The sequence below is a fragment of the Lontra canadensis genome, unplaced genomic scaffold, assembly GCF_010015895.1.
Source record: "Lontra canadensis isolate GAN:19392208 unplaced genomic scaffold, GSC_riverotter_1.0 scaffold33, whole genome shotgun sequence".
Lineage (NCBI taxonomy): Eukaryota > Metazoa > Chordata > Mammalia > Carnivora > Mustelidae > Lontra > Lontra canadensis.
In genome coordinates, this window is record NW_022631027.1 from 7,753,765 (window position 1) to 7,768,777 (window position 15,013).

Consider the following 15,013-nt stretch of genomic DNA (forward strand, 5'->3'; position numbering starts at 1 on the left):
CTGTACACTGGCTTCTTGCCTTCCATCCCAGGTCCTTCTGTCCACAAGTAAGATCAGGGAGCAAGTCTGGCAAGATCACAGGGAGGAGGATAGGAGCAAGCGCTAAAACCGGAAGTCATTCATGCTGTCTTCACCGAGGAATTGAGGCAACCAGTCCAGATTCCACACATCTGATTCTTCCCCTTAAGACAATTGTGTGCAACCTTGGCTTTCTCCCAAGTCGGTCTGCTTCCTTCCATGTAGCAATGTCTGTCTGGGAGTAGTCTGGTATGTCAGACGTTTGGGAATGGGAAAATCTGGGTTAAGAATCACTTTAGGGCTTGTTTCATCACCCAGGCTCAGTTTTCCTACCTGTGAAATGAGACTATTTTGTCCTTCAGTATCCACTAATGTCAGTCCTGTGTCAGTCCTGTGGGTTTTATCCGGCTCTGCTTCTTATTAACTGTATGAACTTGGGTAGCCCTGTCTAGTCACTCCACGCCTCAGGACCTCGTCTGTAAAACGGGGCTGGTACCAGAACCACCTCCCAGAGCAGAATCTGGCACAAGGTAATGTTCAGTAAACACAAGCCCTTTATTCCTGACCCACACTTCCCACAAAGACCACGAGGACGCTGTAGGTCACGACACATTGTACAGGCCGAAGAAGAAGGGGGTATCATTAAAATGACCGGCAAGATCTTAGGCCGGCCCCCCACTTGCATTCAGTTTTTCTCCCCTTCTCCCTTTCTGGATTCAAGACTGCTCATTTGCCAGTTTGGAAACACGGGGCTTCCTGAGACACTCACCACCCACTGTCCCCTGCTCTACCTGTTTGTGGGCTTGGACCGGGGGAGGAGCCCACGGATAAAACACCCAAATTGGTGCAAGTTGGTGCACCCCAACCCTCTTCGCTGTGTTTGTCACACGCACTCTCTACTCACTCATTCGTTCTTGTATTTTTTAAGCATCTGGTGTTTGCAAGGCATTGTGATTGGAAGCCCCCTCAGTGGCAGACCAGATCAGAATTCTCGTTCCAGGGCCCGGGACGAGTGGGACCTTGCAAGTGTTCGCCTTCCCCGAATCTCTGAGTTAGGGCTGCTGTTTTCTGCCCCGAGTGCCTGCTCCTCACTTGACCACCTTCTCTGAAGGCAGCTCCCAGGCGGCTGCCGGCTGGAATCAGGTGTGGGGAGCTCAGGCCATGCCCCACATCAATTACCCCCCGGGTTTCTCTGGTGGGACAACAGGTTGCTTCCTGTTTGTTTCTAACACTTTCCAGGTAATGCCAACGTGCAGCGGGGGCTGAGACCACTGGGGTAGGTCCTCTCGGTAATCTTGGACAAACGTTTGTTGAGAGGTCAGTTTTATTGTTCTGACTCTGCAAGGGTTTGTTTTGGAGGGGCTGCATTTCACACTCCCTCCTGCACAAAGACCACAGGCCAGGCCGTTTCTCTCCAGCCTGGCAGGTCCTGTGGCCCCAGCCCCAGTCGTGCTCTGCAGCCCCACCCTGAAGCGGCATCCTTGTCCTTGATGCTCAACTGTGCGCAGGCATACCCCAGGGAGAAATTCCACAGTGTAATTAAAAACATGTTTTCAGGGTGGCTCTGACTCCCCCCACCCTTTCCCTTTAAACATGTCTGTAACTTTAATTAAAGCCAGCCAAGGCTCAGAAGGGGCTGATGGAAATTTTTTCTCCCCAAACTGGTATTTCCTTGTTCTCTCTCTTTTTTTTTTTTTTTTTGGCTTCCCCTCCCCCTCTTTACTACTCCATCCCCCTCTTTACTACTCCATCTACACGGTTGCTGGGAAGGGCAGAGTTGTGCTTGTTGTTTTAAATCTTGGCCAGCTAGATTTCCTTCCCTCCTCATCTGTTTCCAATTTAAAGGTGGGTAACTGAGGCTTGAAGCGAGCTGTTTAACTCTCCCTTCTGCACCCACAACCCAGCGAGAATTCTTGGCTGGATGAATGCAGACCCAGGACCTGGGCACGCTTGCAGCAGGCTGCCCAGCCTCCCTGCACCCTCGCCTAATGCTGCACCCCGGCTCAGAGCCTGCAGCCACACCAGCTCTCCAGGACATAATACGCCCCTACTCTCATGAGTCCTCAGGCCTCCCCAAACGTCCTGCACTAACATGGAAGCTGGGACAAGGGGATGACACCTGGAAGCCCCGACACGGGGAGCTTTCAGGGAAGGGAGGCACACCCAACGAGCTTTATAAACCCTCCCTGGTACAGGGCCTGGCCCACAGCAAATATGGGCAGGGTGTATTTGTCCGACATGGTCGGGAGAGCTCCTGTCACTGGAAGTGCCCGTCCTATGCGGAACTCCTTGGGAAGTCTTTTATGCTCTCCAAACCCCATTTCTCTTCTGAGCCCCCAGAGCTCGTCTTGGCCTCCACCCCATGCTTCCTTCTACTCCACTGCCAAGCTCCTACCTGGTTCCGAGTTCCCTGAGAGTGAGGCTACGTCTAACTCAGCAGTCTCCTGTAGGGGGTGACCAGTTCGCCAGGTCAAGTGTTAGGTTATGTGTTTTGCCCTGGTGCCATTGTTCCTAGTACCTCCTTTCACTTTCGAAACGGCCCTGGTTAAGATGATAGATTAGACAGTCACCCCATCTTTGTAGTCTCCACAACCCCAGTGTGGGGTAATGGCCATGTCTGCCGGCCCCATTGGTCACTAACCTTCACTGAAGCCTCACTGACTACATCAGTCCACATGGGGACAGTAGTAGGAGCTCTCTCATGGACCTGAGGTGATGGTTCAGTGCCAGACACTTATTAATAAGTGTTAATGGAGGAAGAAAAGAAAAGGAAGGAGGAATGCAGAGATGTAAAGATTTTCATCTTATGCCCTCAGGGATTGGGAGAAGAGGAATGGGGAAATTTGGTATCTGTTTTGCCCTTGTTCACAATAGTGAACACCCCAAACCATGGAAGTTTGAGAAGTTAAAAACCTAAGAGTTGAGTTATGGGTTAGGTTGTTTACTTAGGTGTTAGGTGTTGTACTTTCTTGAGAGTCACCATTTTGTTGAGGCAAAACCTCCAGAAGAACCAAACACTTGGGAAGGAGCCACAGACCGCTGTCACACTACTGGGGGTTGTGGAAGATGCTTCCTTCTTTCTCAGACATCCTGGTCATTCCCAGGATATAGTGGCAGTGGGCAAATTGGCTGGAGGCACACCAGACAGAGATCTCAAACTGCAAGCCAGCAGGATGGCATCAAATAAATGTCAGCCCAGACCAGGTCTACTTCTGGGAGCTTCCCTCAGCCAGGGTTCTCAGCCGGAGCAGTCCTGTCTCACCATAGAGAGGCTGGCAACATGTTCCCCTTAGGAGCACACTCTGGAAAAGACAGAATCCCTGAACAGGGGACACTGGCCAACACCAGGGAAAGGGAGAAGGGGCGGTGAGGGCCTCTGAGTTAAACACTGTCTTTGAAAATAGGGTCATTCTCTGTAATAGCAACATGCTTGCCACAGAAATGGAATCATGTCATCAGGTAAAGTCCCCAAGGATATTGTTTGAGGGCTGCAAAGAGCACATTGAGAGTAGAACTAAGTGAGAATCTTAATTTCTTATGGGAAAGAGAGAAAGAAATAGTTGCAGATTGGATTTACCTTGGCATTTCACAGACTCTAAACACTATGTGGACAAGGACTAAGCTTGTCTTGTTTGCCCTTTGGGTACCTAGGACCTGGCACAGTGCCTAGTGATTATTAAGTATTTGTTGATTGAAGGGACACATTAATAAATACATGAACTTAATAGTGAATCTTGTTTAACTTTTATCTATTTTCATTCAGGAAGGGAAGCTCTTGGAAGCAAGGGATGGAGCCTCTGATGACTGTTAGCACTTTGCTCCTGAAGGAGACAAATAACTTCAACACTAATTTGAAAATCAGAGTAACTTTGACAAGGAAAGCAGCCTGAGGACAGCAGGGTTTCCCATGTCTGAGGGGGTCCTAACTTGCCTTCCCTCTGTAGCCTCCGTAAGTCCTGTCCCAGTGACACATAGCAGAAAGGACCGACTGTCTGTGCACATGGTTTGATTATGTCCTTTGCTATTCGCTCTTTTCTGGGCTAATTATTAAGCTATTGTCCCTTCGCTCCATACGTAACCAGGGTCCCTCTTCATGGGTCTGGGTGGGAGACCCAAATAGCAACCTGACTGTGCCCCTCCCCCACAGGTCTGAGTTATGTTTCCACCAACATCTCCTCTGTGTTTCCAAGTGCTAGGAGTTCCATATTCTTCCCTTGGTTCCCTCAACTCTGGGGATGGAAGCCACATCCTACAATGGCTGCCTCCATGATCCTTGTCCTCTTTCACAGTGACTAGCCTTGTACTTAGCTAACACCTTTTTATACTCCCGATTCTCTCTGACTGAACCCTGACTGAGACACTCCATCATAGGCCTTCAAATGTTCCACTCCTTGGCCCCCTTCTTCCCTAACATTTTTTCCAACACACAGGAAAACCCTTTCCTGCCTGCATAAACCCATCTCAAATCGAGGCTTTGAACAAATCCATTCTGCTCATCCTCACAGCCAATCTTCCTTCGTGTTCTCCTTCCAAAAATCTCCCGGCCTTGCCTGCATCCTGTCTGTCTAATCTCAGCTCTACTCACCTCTCATTCCTTCTCTCCCCCCCTTTCTTCTTTCGGCATCTTTAGTCATTTGGTGTCATTTAGTGTTTGCAAGACTGCAAGGCTGCCGCAAATTGTATGTTTCCATATAGTCACATATTCACTCTTCACCCCTTTCCAGAAAAAATTAGAAGCCTATTGGCGTTTGTATGTACACTCTTGGGGTCCTCTGCTCACCTGTGCCTCTTGCCGGAACTTCTTGGTGGGTATTTGGTACATTTATTGCTCTTGGTCTCAAAACCCTTCAGGTTTCCCCAGCCAGACTAGAAATGAGTCCAGGGTTGAATCTGTGTCCTTTTTTTTGCTTTTACATCCCTGGTCCAGCCCAGCCATTATCTCTGCTCCCTGAAAGGACTCAGTTAAACGTCTTGCTGGTTGATAAGTTATTGTAGCTCACTGAATCTAAGACACCATCAATTGTAAATTTTTTTGCACACTAAGAAAGAAACAGACGTGTCTAGTTAAACTTGTTGCTTGAATACGAGCTGCAGACCTATGTCAGAAATGTGAAAATGTGGAAAGCCAGTGTACCTCACAGAATCAATGAAACATAGTGTCATTGGTCTAGGAGGCTCTTTGAGAGTTTTGTTTTCCTTTGAGCCCGCTCTTCGGGGCTTAGGATCTTCCCATAGCACCGTTAGGATGCTCAAGAGTTTGTGGGCTGGACTGGCAGGTTTCAAAACCAGGCGGTGGGGGGAGGGGAGGGCCAGGCAACAGGTTCAGATGCAGGAAGGGAAAGAAGAGTATATACTGTGGCCGTGCTGGGCTGCAAGTGGAAAGTGTCCATCTCTGGACAGAGAAACAGGTCTTCCTGTGAAGGACCCTTGTCGGAGCGGTTCACGGAGCAGCCACCTAAAGCCTTTGCTTTAGAGCTAAATAGCAAGGAGCCCCGTGAGAGAGCTTGCCTTCCCCACCCCCACCCTGCTGATTTGCTCCACACCTCACTTTGAGACCACAGACTGCACTTGTTACCTTTTGCCTTTTCCTCAGGGTCCAGTTCTTCCAGAGCAAGAGCTGGATCTGTCTCACAAAGCCCATGCTTGGGGGCCGTATGAGTAGGAGATCCCTCGGAGCCCTCTGTCTGTGGAGGGACAGCGACCCACATAAATGGCGCTCAGGGCACCTCTGGCTTGGGCTGCTGTGTCCTTCCTGGGGTGATTAAAGGCTCATTTCTCCCTTCAAAGCATAATCCCTTTTAATTCACTTAAGCCCTTTGTTGAGGAAAGCAGGCTGCCACTCTGTTGGCTCCTTCTTAGGAAGAGAAAGAGAAAGTGAAGACCCAAGTTGCTGGGCTCTTGGCAAATGGAATTGGGGGCATTTCATGGGGAACCGAGGAAGCATGATCCCCCTTACAAAGGGAGAGAAGCTATGAGAAATTCGAGCCGTGTGGGGATCCTAGCTTCGGTGGGTCCTCAGGCAAAGGCCCCTAGGCGAGGAGCAGAGATCAGGCTGAAATCTCGCTTCTGCCCACCGAAACGTGGGCCCTGCTAGAGGACTGCATCTCAGAAAAGGAGGGCCTCTTTTTTTCACAAAGGGGCCTTCTGCTCACCAAATGATGTGATGCGAGTGTGAGGTGGCCTCCACCCAGAGCAGCGCCATAGGGGCGGGCAAAGCCCCGAGGCTGTGGACCCCATCACTGGAGAAATCTGATCTGCAGGAAAAGGGAATGAAGGGAATGCACAGAGAGGCAGAGGCAGAGGGCCCGAGTCCCAGCTGCGGCCTTGTCCCCGTTTCCAGCTGTCCTTGGGACGCAGCTGCTCCCCTGCTCTTCTTTCAGGCAATTTAGATATAAGTTACCCCCAATCCTTCCAGTAAAATTCCCTTTTGCCTAAATTAGCTCATGCAACTCCTATCAATGGCAACCAAAAGATTCCTGCCTGTTGTGAGTTATCTTAATCAAGGAGAGGATCTGATCTGGACCAACTGACATTGGGCCCAAAATATTATTTGCAGCCTATTGGGATGTATCTGAATACAGTTTCTCGGTAGGGACATGACTGCAATATTAACACAAGTAGAAAACTCAAAAGTGTTGCAGCAAAGTTTAAAAGAGAAGAACTATACTGTCACAAGCATCTTTTAAGGAAGCAGAAGAACTCCAACATATTCAATATTGTCAGTCCCTGTGTCTATTAGGAAAGGGTTGACAATGTTTTAAAACATGTGAAGCCGTGTGAAGGCAGAACAAGGGGGAAGATGTGTGGCTGGTTTAAGACACATCATTCGTTAGACATTATTAGCTGGGACTAAACCACTTTCCAATTGATCCAAACATTGAGAATTATATCGAATGATTTTCCAAACACTTTGGTGGCCAGTGAGTCAAGTGGGATATTGATATTTGTTCCCAGTTTTGAACCACTTTTTGTCTAAAATTTATTTACCACTCCCTGTTATAAGAATTCTCTCTAAAGAGCCTTAAAGTGAAACTGTAAACACATTTCCCCCTTTGTTTCTAAAGGTGGAAGTAATACCACAGTTTATCATCAGAGAGAAATGATGACTATTTCAAAACCAGTTGGCACTGAGTAGAGGAAATTCTCCAGAAAAATAATGTCTAAAAGTCCCATATTTAAAAATATCTCTGGAGGAGAAAAAATTAGAAATCATGAGAACTGAGGTAGTGCACATTTCCCTACCTCCACAGGATAGTATAAAATTAATGTCTATTACTATGAGGCACTATTTGCTAGGTTTAAATTTATATTTTTACTGAGAATGATTATACCAAAATAAAAATAGTTTCTGAATTATTAAGCAATAGCAAAATGCCAAAATTTCTTTACAGACTTGATGTGAGTGTGACCCCTGAACTTTGCTTTTACCTAAAATATTCTACAGTTTGATTTCATGTATTAATCAGTCTTGACTCTTATTTGACATAGTGTCATTGGTGAGTCTTAGGGCCTGGAGCTATTGCCTGTTGCTTTGACATGGCCACTCAAGGCAGTAAGAAAGACATGCCCATCTTCTCCTTTGCCTTGCTAAAAACATTTACACAGTGTCATAGAAGAGATCCAGGTCCCATCACTAGTTATTGTGGAGTAGAAATTAAGACCAAACAAATAGAACTTAAGCATTTTTCAGTGGCATTATGGAATCATTGGCTCCATAGACTGAGAAATAAATTATATTTTACTAATTCAATCTCTCCTCTGAGAATCTTGCACATAGTTGGCACTAATTTAATCATTCCTGTAAGAATTTTGGACTTCAGGTTGTTATTATTGTTCAGATGGTCTACAGATACTAAATTTTAGCATGTGAAAATAATACCATTTGAAAACATATTTACCTGGAACATTTCTATGGGCTTTCTTTCTTACTTAGTGAGAGGAGAAAGATGCTGATCTCATGTCTAAGCAATCTTTGCCTCCAAAATAATCTAGAGCCACTCTGAGGGAGCACATAGAACAGTCCAGAATGGAAATATAGGGAGCTCACCATTTAAGAAGCAGGCAACTGTTTTATCATGGCACACCTGCTAATAGCAAAATGTGGAAACTCTCCCAATGCCCATCACAGCAGAACAGATACATGAATTACGGGGTATTCTTTCCGTCAAAGCTCCTATAGTCTATAGCAGTAAGCATGAGCAAACTACACCTACAACAATATGGACAATTCTCCCATCCACCAAGCTGAGAAAAAAAAAAAAAAAGCCTGACACAAAACATTTGTAGTCCACACTTACATAAAGTTCAAGCACAAGCAAAACACATCTCTGACGTTCAAAATCAAGACAGTGGTTACACTTTGGGAGGGTGGAGGGCTGTAAGTGGGCGCAAAGGGTATTTCTGGGGTGCTGGAAACAGTTTTTCTTTTGATCTGAGCGTCAGTTACTTGGGTGTGTTCAGCTGGTGAAAATCAGTCTGTAAACATGGGATTTGTACACTTCTCTGTTATGTATATCTTACTTTAATAATTATTGTTTTTTTTTAAAGAGCAGGTGAAGGACCATAACTTAGTGAAGAAACCTGAGCTAGATGAGCTAGAGATGAAAGGGAAAAGTCTGGAAAGAGGATTGCCCTGGAAGCCATGGAAAGGAGGAATTGTTCCTCAGTTGCAAATGGCTCAAGGAGAGCAGGTAGCATAAAGACTGCTGGATTTGATGACTGGCCCCTGTGAGAACGGCTTTGAGGAGGCTGAACCCAGAAGTAGGGAGCTGAAGAGTGAGACGGGAGTGGGCAGCTGCCGTCATGTAGCTTGACTGTGTGGGCAGATGCTGGAGACAGTAACCAGAGGGAACATCAGGTCTTCGTTTCCCCTGAAGACGGGAGAGATTTGGCCATGTTAGTGTGTGGGAAAGAGCCAGTTGAAAGAAAGATGCTGAAGTGAGTGGGGGATGATTGATGGGGTCCCCAGGAAGAAGAGGGGCTGGAATTAGCCTTGGGCAGGAGATGGGGCACTCTGCATTCCAAGGACACCACAGGGAAAGAGGCCAGGGAGGTGCAGGTGCAGATTCACTCAGAAAGGTGAGGCTGGGAGACGAGGGAGCTCACCCTAGTGGCTCCCGTCTTCACTGAGGCGGAGGAAGAATAAAGAGATTAAGTGAGATAATGTGAAAATACTTTGTGAATTAGAAATTGTAACAGACACGCCAACTTATAGAGAGGGTATATAATGGGAGAGTAACTTATAGACAATGTGTTTGGGTGCCAAATAAGTTGTGGATAACACCCCTCCCACCATAGATTACCCCAACCCCACTCTCTATTATATTTATCTAATTAGTTGGCAAATCACAGGTAGAATCTTGTTATTTGGTTCAGCTTAACAGTTTAAACCAATAATCAGCACTAACAGGAATGTTTTCTGGAGATTCTTTTCCCAATTAGAGTTAATTCTGCTCTAAGAGAACTGGTCCCTTTCAAAGGTCTGCTGTTTTCAAAGAAAGACAAGGTCGTAGTTTCTGGATCTCACCTTCCACCTCACCTATGCTGCACCCCACAATGCCCCTCTGTTGCTTTCCCTGTATTTCTCTCTTTCCTGGATAACCAGCCCAGCTCACATTTCTGGAGTCAGTTCCACTTTTTTCTCATTCTTTAGACTGCATGAAGCATCTATGGACACCTGGGCACCCCTACCTCAGAATGCAGATGACTTTGGGGAAATTATTCGTATGGAAAGTAAAGGTCTAGCAATGCATCTGTGTAAACTCTCTTGCCTGGTACCTCTGGAAAATCCTTGCGGACTTTGTGGGTGGGTTGGGGGGTGGAAAGCTGTGCACATACCCCAGTGTGAAGAACACTAATCTAGCAGAAAACACAGTCAAGCCGCTACCGAAAACGAAGAGGCAAATTGCTATTCCAAGCACATTTTATACACTTGCTTCAAAAACTGCTTAGAGTTTTGCTGACTTGATATTCGGAAAACCCACCAGAGCCCAGAGATTTTACATTTTCTGGGTATTAAGTGCAAAATACTTCACAGATAACAGAGTTTGGGGGGATGTTGGCAAGTGTTTCCTAGCAGACCATTAGTCTGGGCTGTTATCACGTGAGCTCTTGTGGGGTTTTGAGCCATGGGCTGAACACGGCATCTGGTAACACCTGAGTAAACTCCCTCCTGGAGCCAGTCCTGCCACTCTGCAATTTCAGGGCATAATGGGCTCAGCTACAAGGGACGGGCATTCCAAAGGGCTCTGGCTAGAGGCAAGCAGCACAACCAAAGAAAAACTGAGAGAACAGAGGAAAAGAGCCATTTGAGGGCCAAAAATAATTTTTGAAACCAGGGACACGGACTAATTCAGAACCAATTCCTGCCCTCGGGAATTTGCCATCGGGAGGTGGGCAATGGCAATCTCTGCAGACCTGGGCCACAGGCATCTGCCTAACTTTCCATGACAGGTGCAGAGCCCACCTCCTGAGCAGCCTGACAGCAGGAGAATGGTCTGGAGGCCCTCCCGTCCATTCACCAGCTAAGTGGCAAAACCAAACAATGACCAAAGGCAACATACTCTTGCAGTTACTGTTTGACCTTGAGAATGGAGGGAACAGAAGGAAAGTGGAAATTACTCAGGCAGTAGTCTGTGAGGGGGTGGGAGCAGCATGGGAAAATACTTCACAAGGCTCTTGCCTGCTCAGCCCCACAAAGAAATCTTGTGGTTTGTTGTCAGATTCCTTCAGCTAAATTTATCGGGGGTGTGGGGGGGGACCTCTCTTGGGTGAGGAAATCTCTCCCTTCAGACAGTGCCTTTCGCTCCCCTCCTCAATGACTCACAGCACCCCTGGCCCTCTGCTTCTTTCTCTCTTTACACCTTTGGGCAGGGTAAGGAGAAATGGGAAAGAAGTATGTCAGCCTTTGTTCCTGGCCTGGACTCCTCTCCAGCTCAGACCCGGTGGGAACCCTCTCTGAGATATTAGTGAACACAGACAGCCATGGCCGCACTGGGGACCAAGCAGCACCCTCCGCCCCTTAGTGACCATCCTGGAGACCCCCGTGAATGGTGTGCACACATGTGGCTTCCATTACCATAGCTTCGTCAAATTCTGATTCTTTTTACTCCTTAATGAAATTAAATTCTTTAAAAACGCTATGCCTGATATCACTCAGTAAGGAGTTGAATACTGTGGTATGGTAGAACAACACAGTCTTTGCAAGCCAAAAGAACTGGGCTCAGATCTCAGAGCTGCCGCTTATCTGTGTGCTGCTGACGAATCCCTAGACCTCCCTTGGTCTTAAATCCAGATGTTGCTATCAAGATGATGAGAAAAAAATGTCTGCATTAAACCAGGAGCTCCTTGAGAAAATGCATGAAGGTTTCTTTTTCTTAATAAATGATCCTTCTTTGTTTTTCTCTCAGCCACTTTCTAAATAATTAGATTATATCTGGAGAAAGATGGGACACGGTCCGCTGAAGTTCCTTAATACAGAAAACCATGTTGCCTTTTTAAGAGGCCATATCATGTCAATCCTGGTTTCTCAACAAGGCCTGGAGAAGCTATCTTTAGTGGAAGTCCTGTCATCAAAGACAAAGCCAATCTTGTAGTAAAATAGTTATCACTGGCTTCCAACCTTCAGCAGCTAAATTGCAGCTTGAGAATGGCAAACACTCAGGGCCTAAACTGAGGAATTAATCCCAGCAGGGCTGTTATAAACCTTTTCCAGAGCACTTGGGCTTTCTCTCTTAAATATGTTGAATCAGGACTTTGAGCATATCAAAAGTACATTTTTAAACTCGATTCATGCTTTGTGTAGAAGGTACATCTTGGTTTGGATCCCCTTAGTCATGCAGGGGAAAAAAAAAAACAATTTCTTAGAGAAAGAATAAAGCAGCCCTTGGGCTTGAATTTCCTTCTATATGGAGTGCTTTGGGCCAGAGCAGGGGGAGGTGGGCACAGGATGAGCTCTGGGAAGAATGTTCAGAGGCCTCATTACTGTTACAATGTTGGCTGGTGAACATATGAAGAGATCAGTAGATACCAGGCACAGAGAACCTGGACAAGAGAAGCCTGTTTCCTAATGCAGCAAGTCCTATCAGTGCTTCCTAAAGACACCTGCCCTCTATGTTGATATTTTTTTCCCATGTTTTATGCTCATCATCATGCACCCATTTCAAAGACAGGAACTTAAGTCAAGGCCAGCTTGTCACAGAGATAGAACTTCTCTTCCAATTCTGTGGAAAACAGTGTGGCTTCCATTCTCTTCACGATTTTGGTGGTTAATGCATATGTACCTCTTTAGACACACTTGGGTTCGAAACTTGGTTCCACTGCCTAATAGTGTATAACCCTGGGAAAGTTTGTAAAAGTTTAATTTTGAGGAGTTTCATCATCTGTAAAGTGGGAATAACACTCGATGCACAAGGCTATCAGTGAGAGTGGTTGTTGAGAACTCCTACCTCGCAGGGCTGTGATTAAGTGAGATAATCTGAAAAATGAGCTTCTCACTGTGTTGGGTCTAAAGAGAGTATGAAGTATTATTACTTTCGTCAGAAAGGTCTGCTGTTGATGCATTGGCTACCTAACAATTTGAAATCAATGATGGACATGATTGAGCTTTTATAATGGATGCCTATCTTCATGCATAGGAAAATGTACCTGTGATAATGGGGATGTCCATTCAAATGTTTACCATTTCCCCTCAAAGCCATCATAGTGCACTCTGGTCTCTGTTGCCTCATTTCTGTGACCCAGTGACCATGGCCATCACTCCAAATACCTTCACGGCTGCAAAGATATTTTACATTTTTATAGGACTTAAAAATGTGCACTGACTCAGGTATACTAACTCACTTACCCTTCACAGCTGCCCTGTGATGCCGATGCCATTCTCATTTCACGGATAAGAAAACGCTCTCAGAAAGGTTGCATGACCTGCCAAGGTCACATAGCATGTAAACAGAAGTTGGGATGGAAACGCATGGCCTTCTCATTCTTTCCAGCCACATGAGTCTCCGACAAAGCAGGAAATAAATACATGGATGAATCTTCCTTTGACTTGCATCTCCTCTTCCTGGTACAGAAATGTCATTAGCTTCTGCAAAAAGTTACCCAGTGAACTTGAGTGCAGATAGCATCCCCTCTTCGAAGAACACCAATTTAGGAAGCTGTCCTTAACTCTGACCTGGACTGCCATTGGCTGGTCATGGTTTTATCCCTTTTATTTAAACAGGGAATTCAGGCCACTGGAAATGAGCATTTTCTAAAAGGAAAACTGAGTCATTTGTTTTTCGCTTGTTTCCATTCTAACCTCCTTCTGTGTTGATAGATGGCAAATAGCTCCCAGACCTTTCAGTGACTCATCCGCACATTGGCAGCTTGTCTGAGGTTCTAATTCAGTTTTGGGATACTAATTTCCCATTTCCTCCCCATTGCAGGAAGTATCACGATAGATTTTAACTACCATTGTGAGCATGCAAAAGGAGAAAAAGATGGGTTGGTTTTCCAAGCTGCTGTGCCCTTTCAATCATGAAGATGAGAAGTCGGACTGAGATCCTGCGTGTAATCGTTACCACCGCCATCTTTTTCAAAGGTCAAGGGCTCTGGGTCCCAGACTTTGCTACACCTCCGAGGAAAACGTAAGGGAAACCAAGACAGGAGAGCAAGGAGGTAAATGGGGAGAAAGGAGCAGATGTGGAGGTGGGGGAAGGGTATTACCTTAGGTCCATGTCTCAGTACCTCAGCCCAGAGTAGGGAAGATCTCAGTGATATGGAAGCCAATGGAAAGGCCCTTCTCCTCTCTCCTCTCCTCCCACAGAGACCGCACAGCCAGAACCACGATTTTGAGTTGAGCATTTTTGCAACACCGTTAACCAACTTGTTGCCCACTACAGAAAACTTAACGTTGTCAGATGAACTTAGCAGTATTCTCTCTTGCTTAGACAATGAGCTCTATTTGAAGTTGTTTTAGTGGAGTCTACATGTCATTTTCACTCAGATTAAAGGGTAGAACTTGTAAAAACATTCCCAATCGCTTTGGTAAGACAGTTTAATTCACTGGGTTTGAAAATATTGGCTCTGAGACTGAATTTCAACCAGAAATAAATGTCTCCGAGGGGCAGATGAGTTTCTTTGGCTGTGTAAATACACTTGTTAGAAAACAGGTTAGAAAAACAGTTGAATACACGCCTAGCTTGGGAACACTCCCATGCGAGCCTAGGTTGTTAAGGCCTTCCATAAGTTTCCTTCAGATACCGGAAGTGAAAAACAAAACAAAAGGAAATAAAGCACAACCCAGCATGGTCTTCCTGTAGGTGTCACATCCCCTGCCTCAGAATCACTGTGAAGTGGCCAAGGAGCTTGAAGATTCCCAGGCTTTGGGACTGAGCCATTCCATGAAAATCTCTAGGGGTGAGGTCTTGGAATCTGCAGGTTTAACCAGCTTTCCAGGCGATTCTGATGCCCCTAGCATTTGTGAAGCACCGCGGAGATCAGAAGAATAGGCCATTCTTCCACTGTGGGACCAGGGCTGCCTTCTGGCCCCGTCATCTAAGTCCAGTTAATTCTTGTGGCTTTAGGATGACTACAGATGAACTGCTGTTGTAGGAGCCACCAAGGGTGGAACTGATTTATAGCAAGAAAATGTAACACTGACTTCCATTATATCACTGGTAAATCTTTGGGAAATTTTTTTTAAAGATTTATTTATTTATTTGGGGAGGGGAGGGGCAGAGGAAGAGAAAATCTGAAGCAGACTCCACACTGAGCTCGAGCCCTATGGACAGCTCCATCTCATGACCCTGAGATCATGACCTGAGCCAAAATCAAGAGTCAGACACTTAACCAACGGCACCACCCAGGCATCCCAACCTCTGGGAATTTTAACTTACTGGGTCATATAACTCAACTCTGGGATCTTATATGTGAACGTCTTATTGAAATGGATGGTTATTTATCTATTTTTAAGTTAAGGAAAAGAACTCCATAAATATAAAGAATGTTTTATGAC

At 46.0% G+C, this 15,013-nt stretch overlaps 1 protein-coding gene across 1 annotated transcript in view; it reads right to left on the minus strand.

The window, feature by feature from the left end:
- The window catches only part of ABCA4 (ATP binding cassette subfamily A member 4), a 125,327-nt gene extending 119,668 nt beyond the window's left edge, over positions 1 to 5,659 (minus strand). Inside the window, exon 1 of the mRNA XM_032867270.1 lies at positions 5,594 to 5,659. Within this exon, the coding sequence (XP_032723161.1) occupies positions 5,594 to 5,659 (66 nt within the window). The remainder of the gene's footprint in view (positions 1 to 5,593) is intronic.
- Positions 5,660 to 15,013: the final 9,354 nt, after the last annotated feature.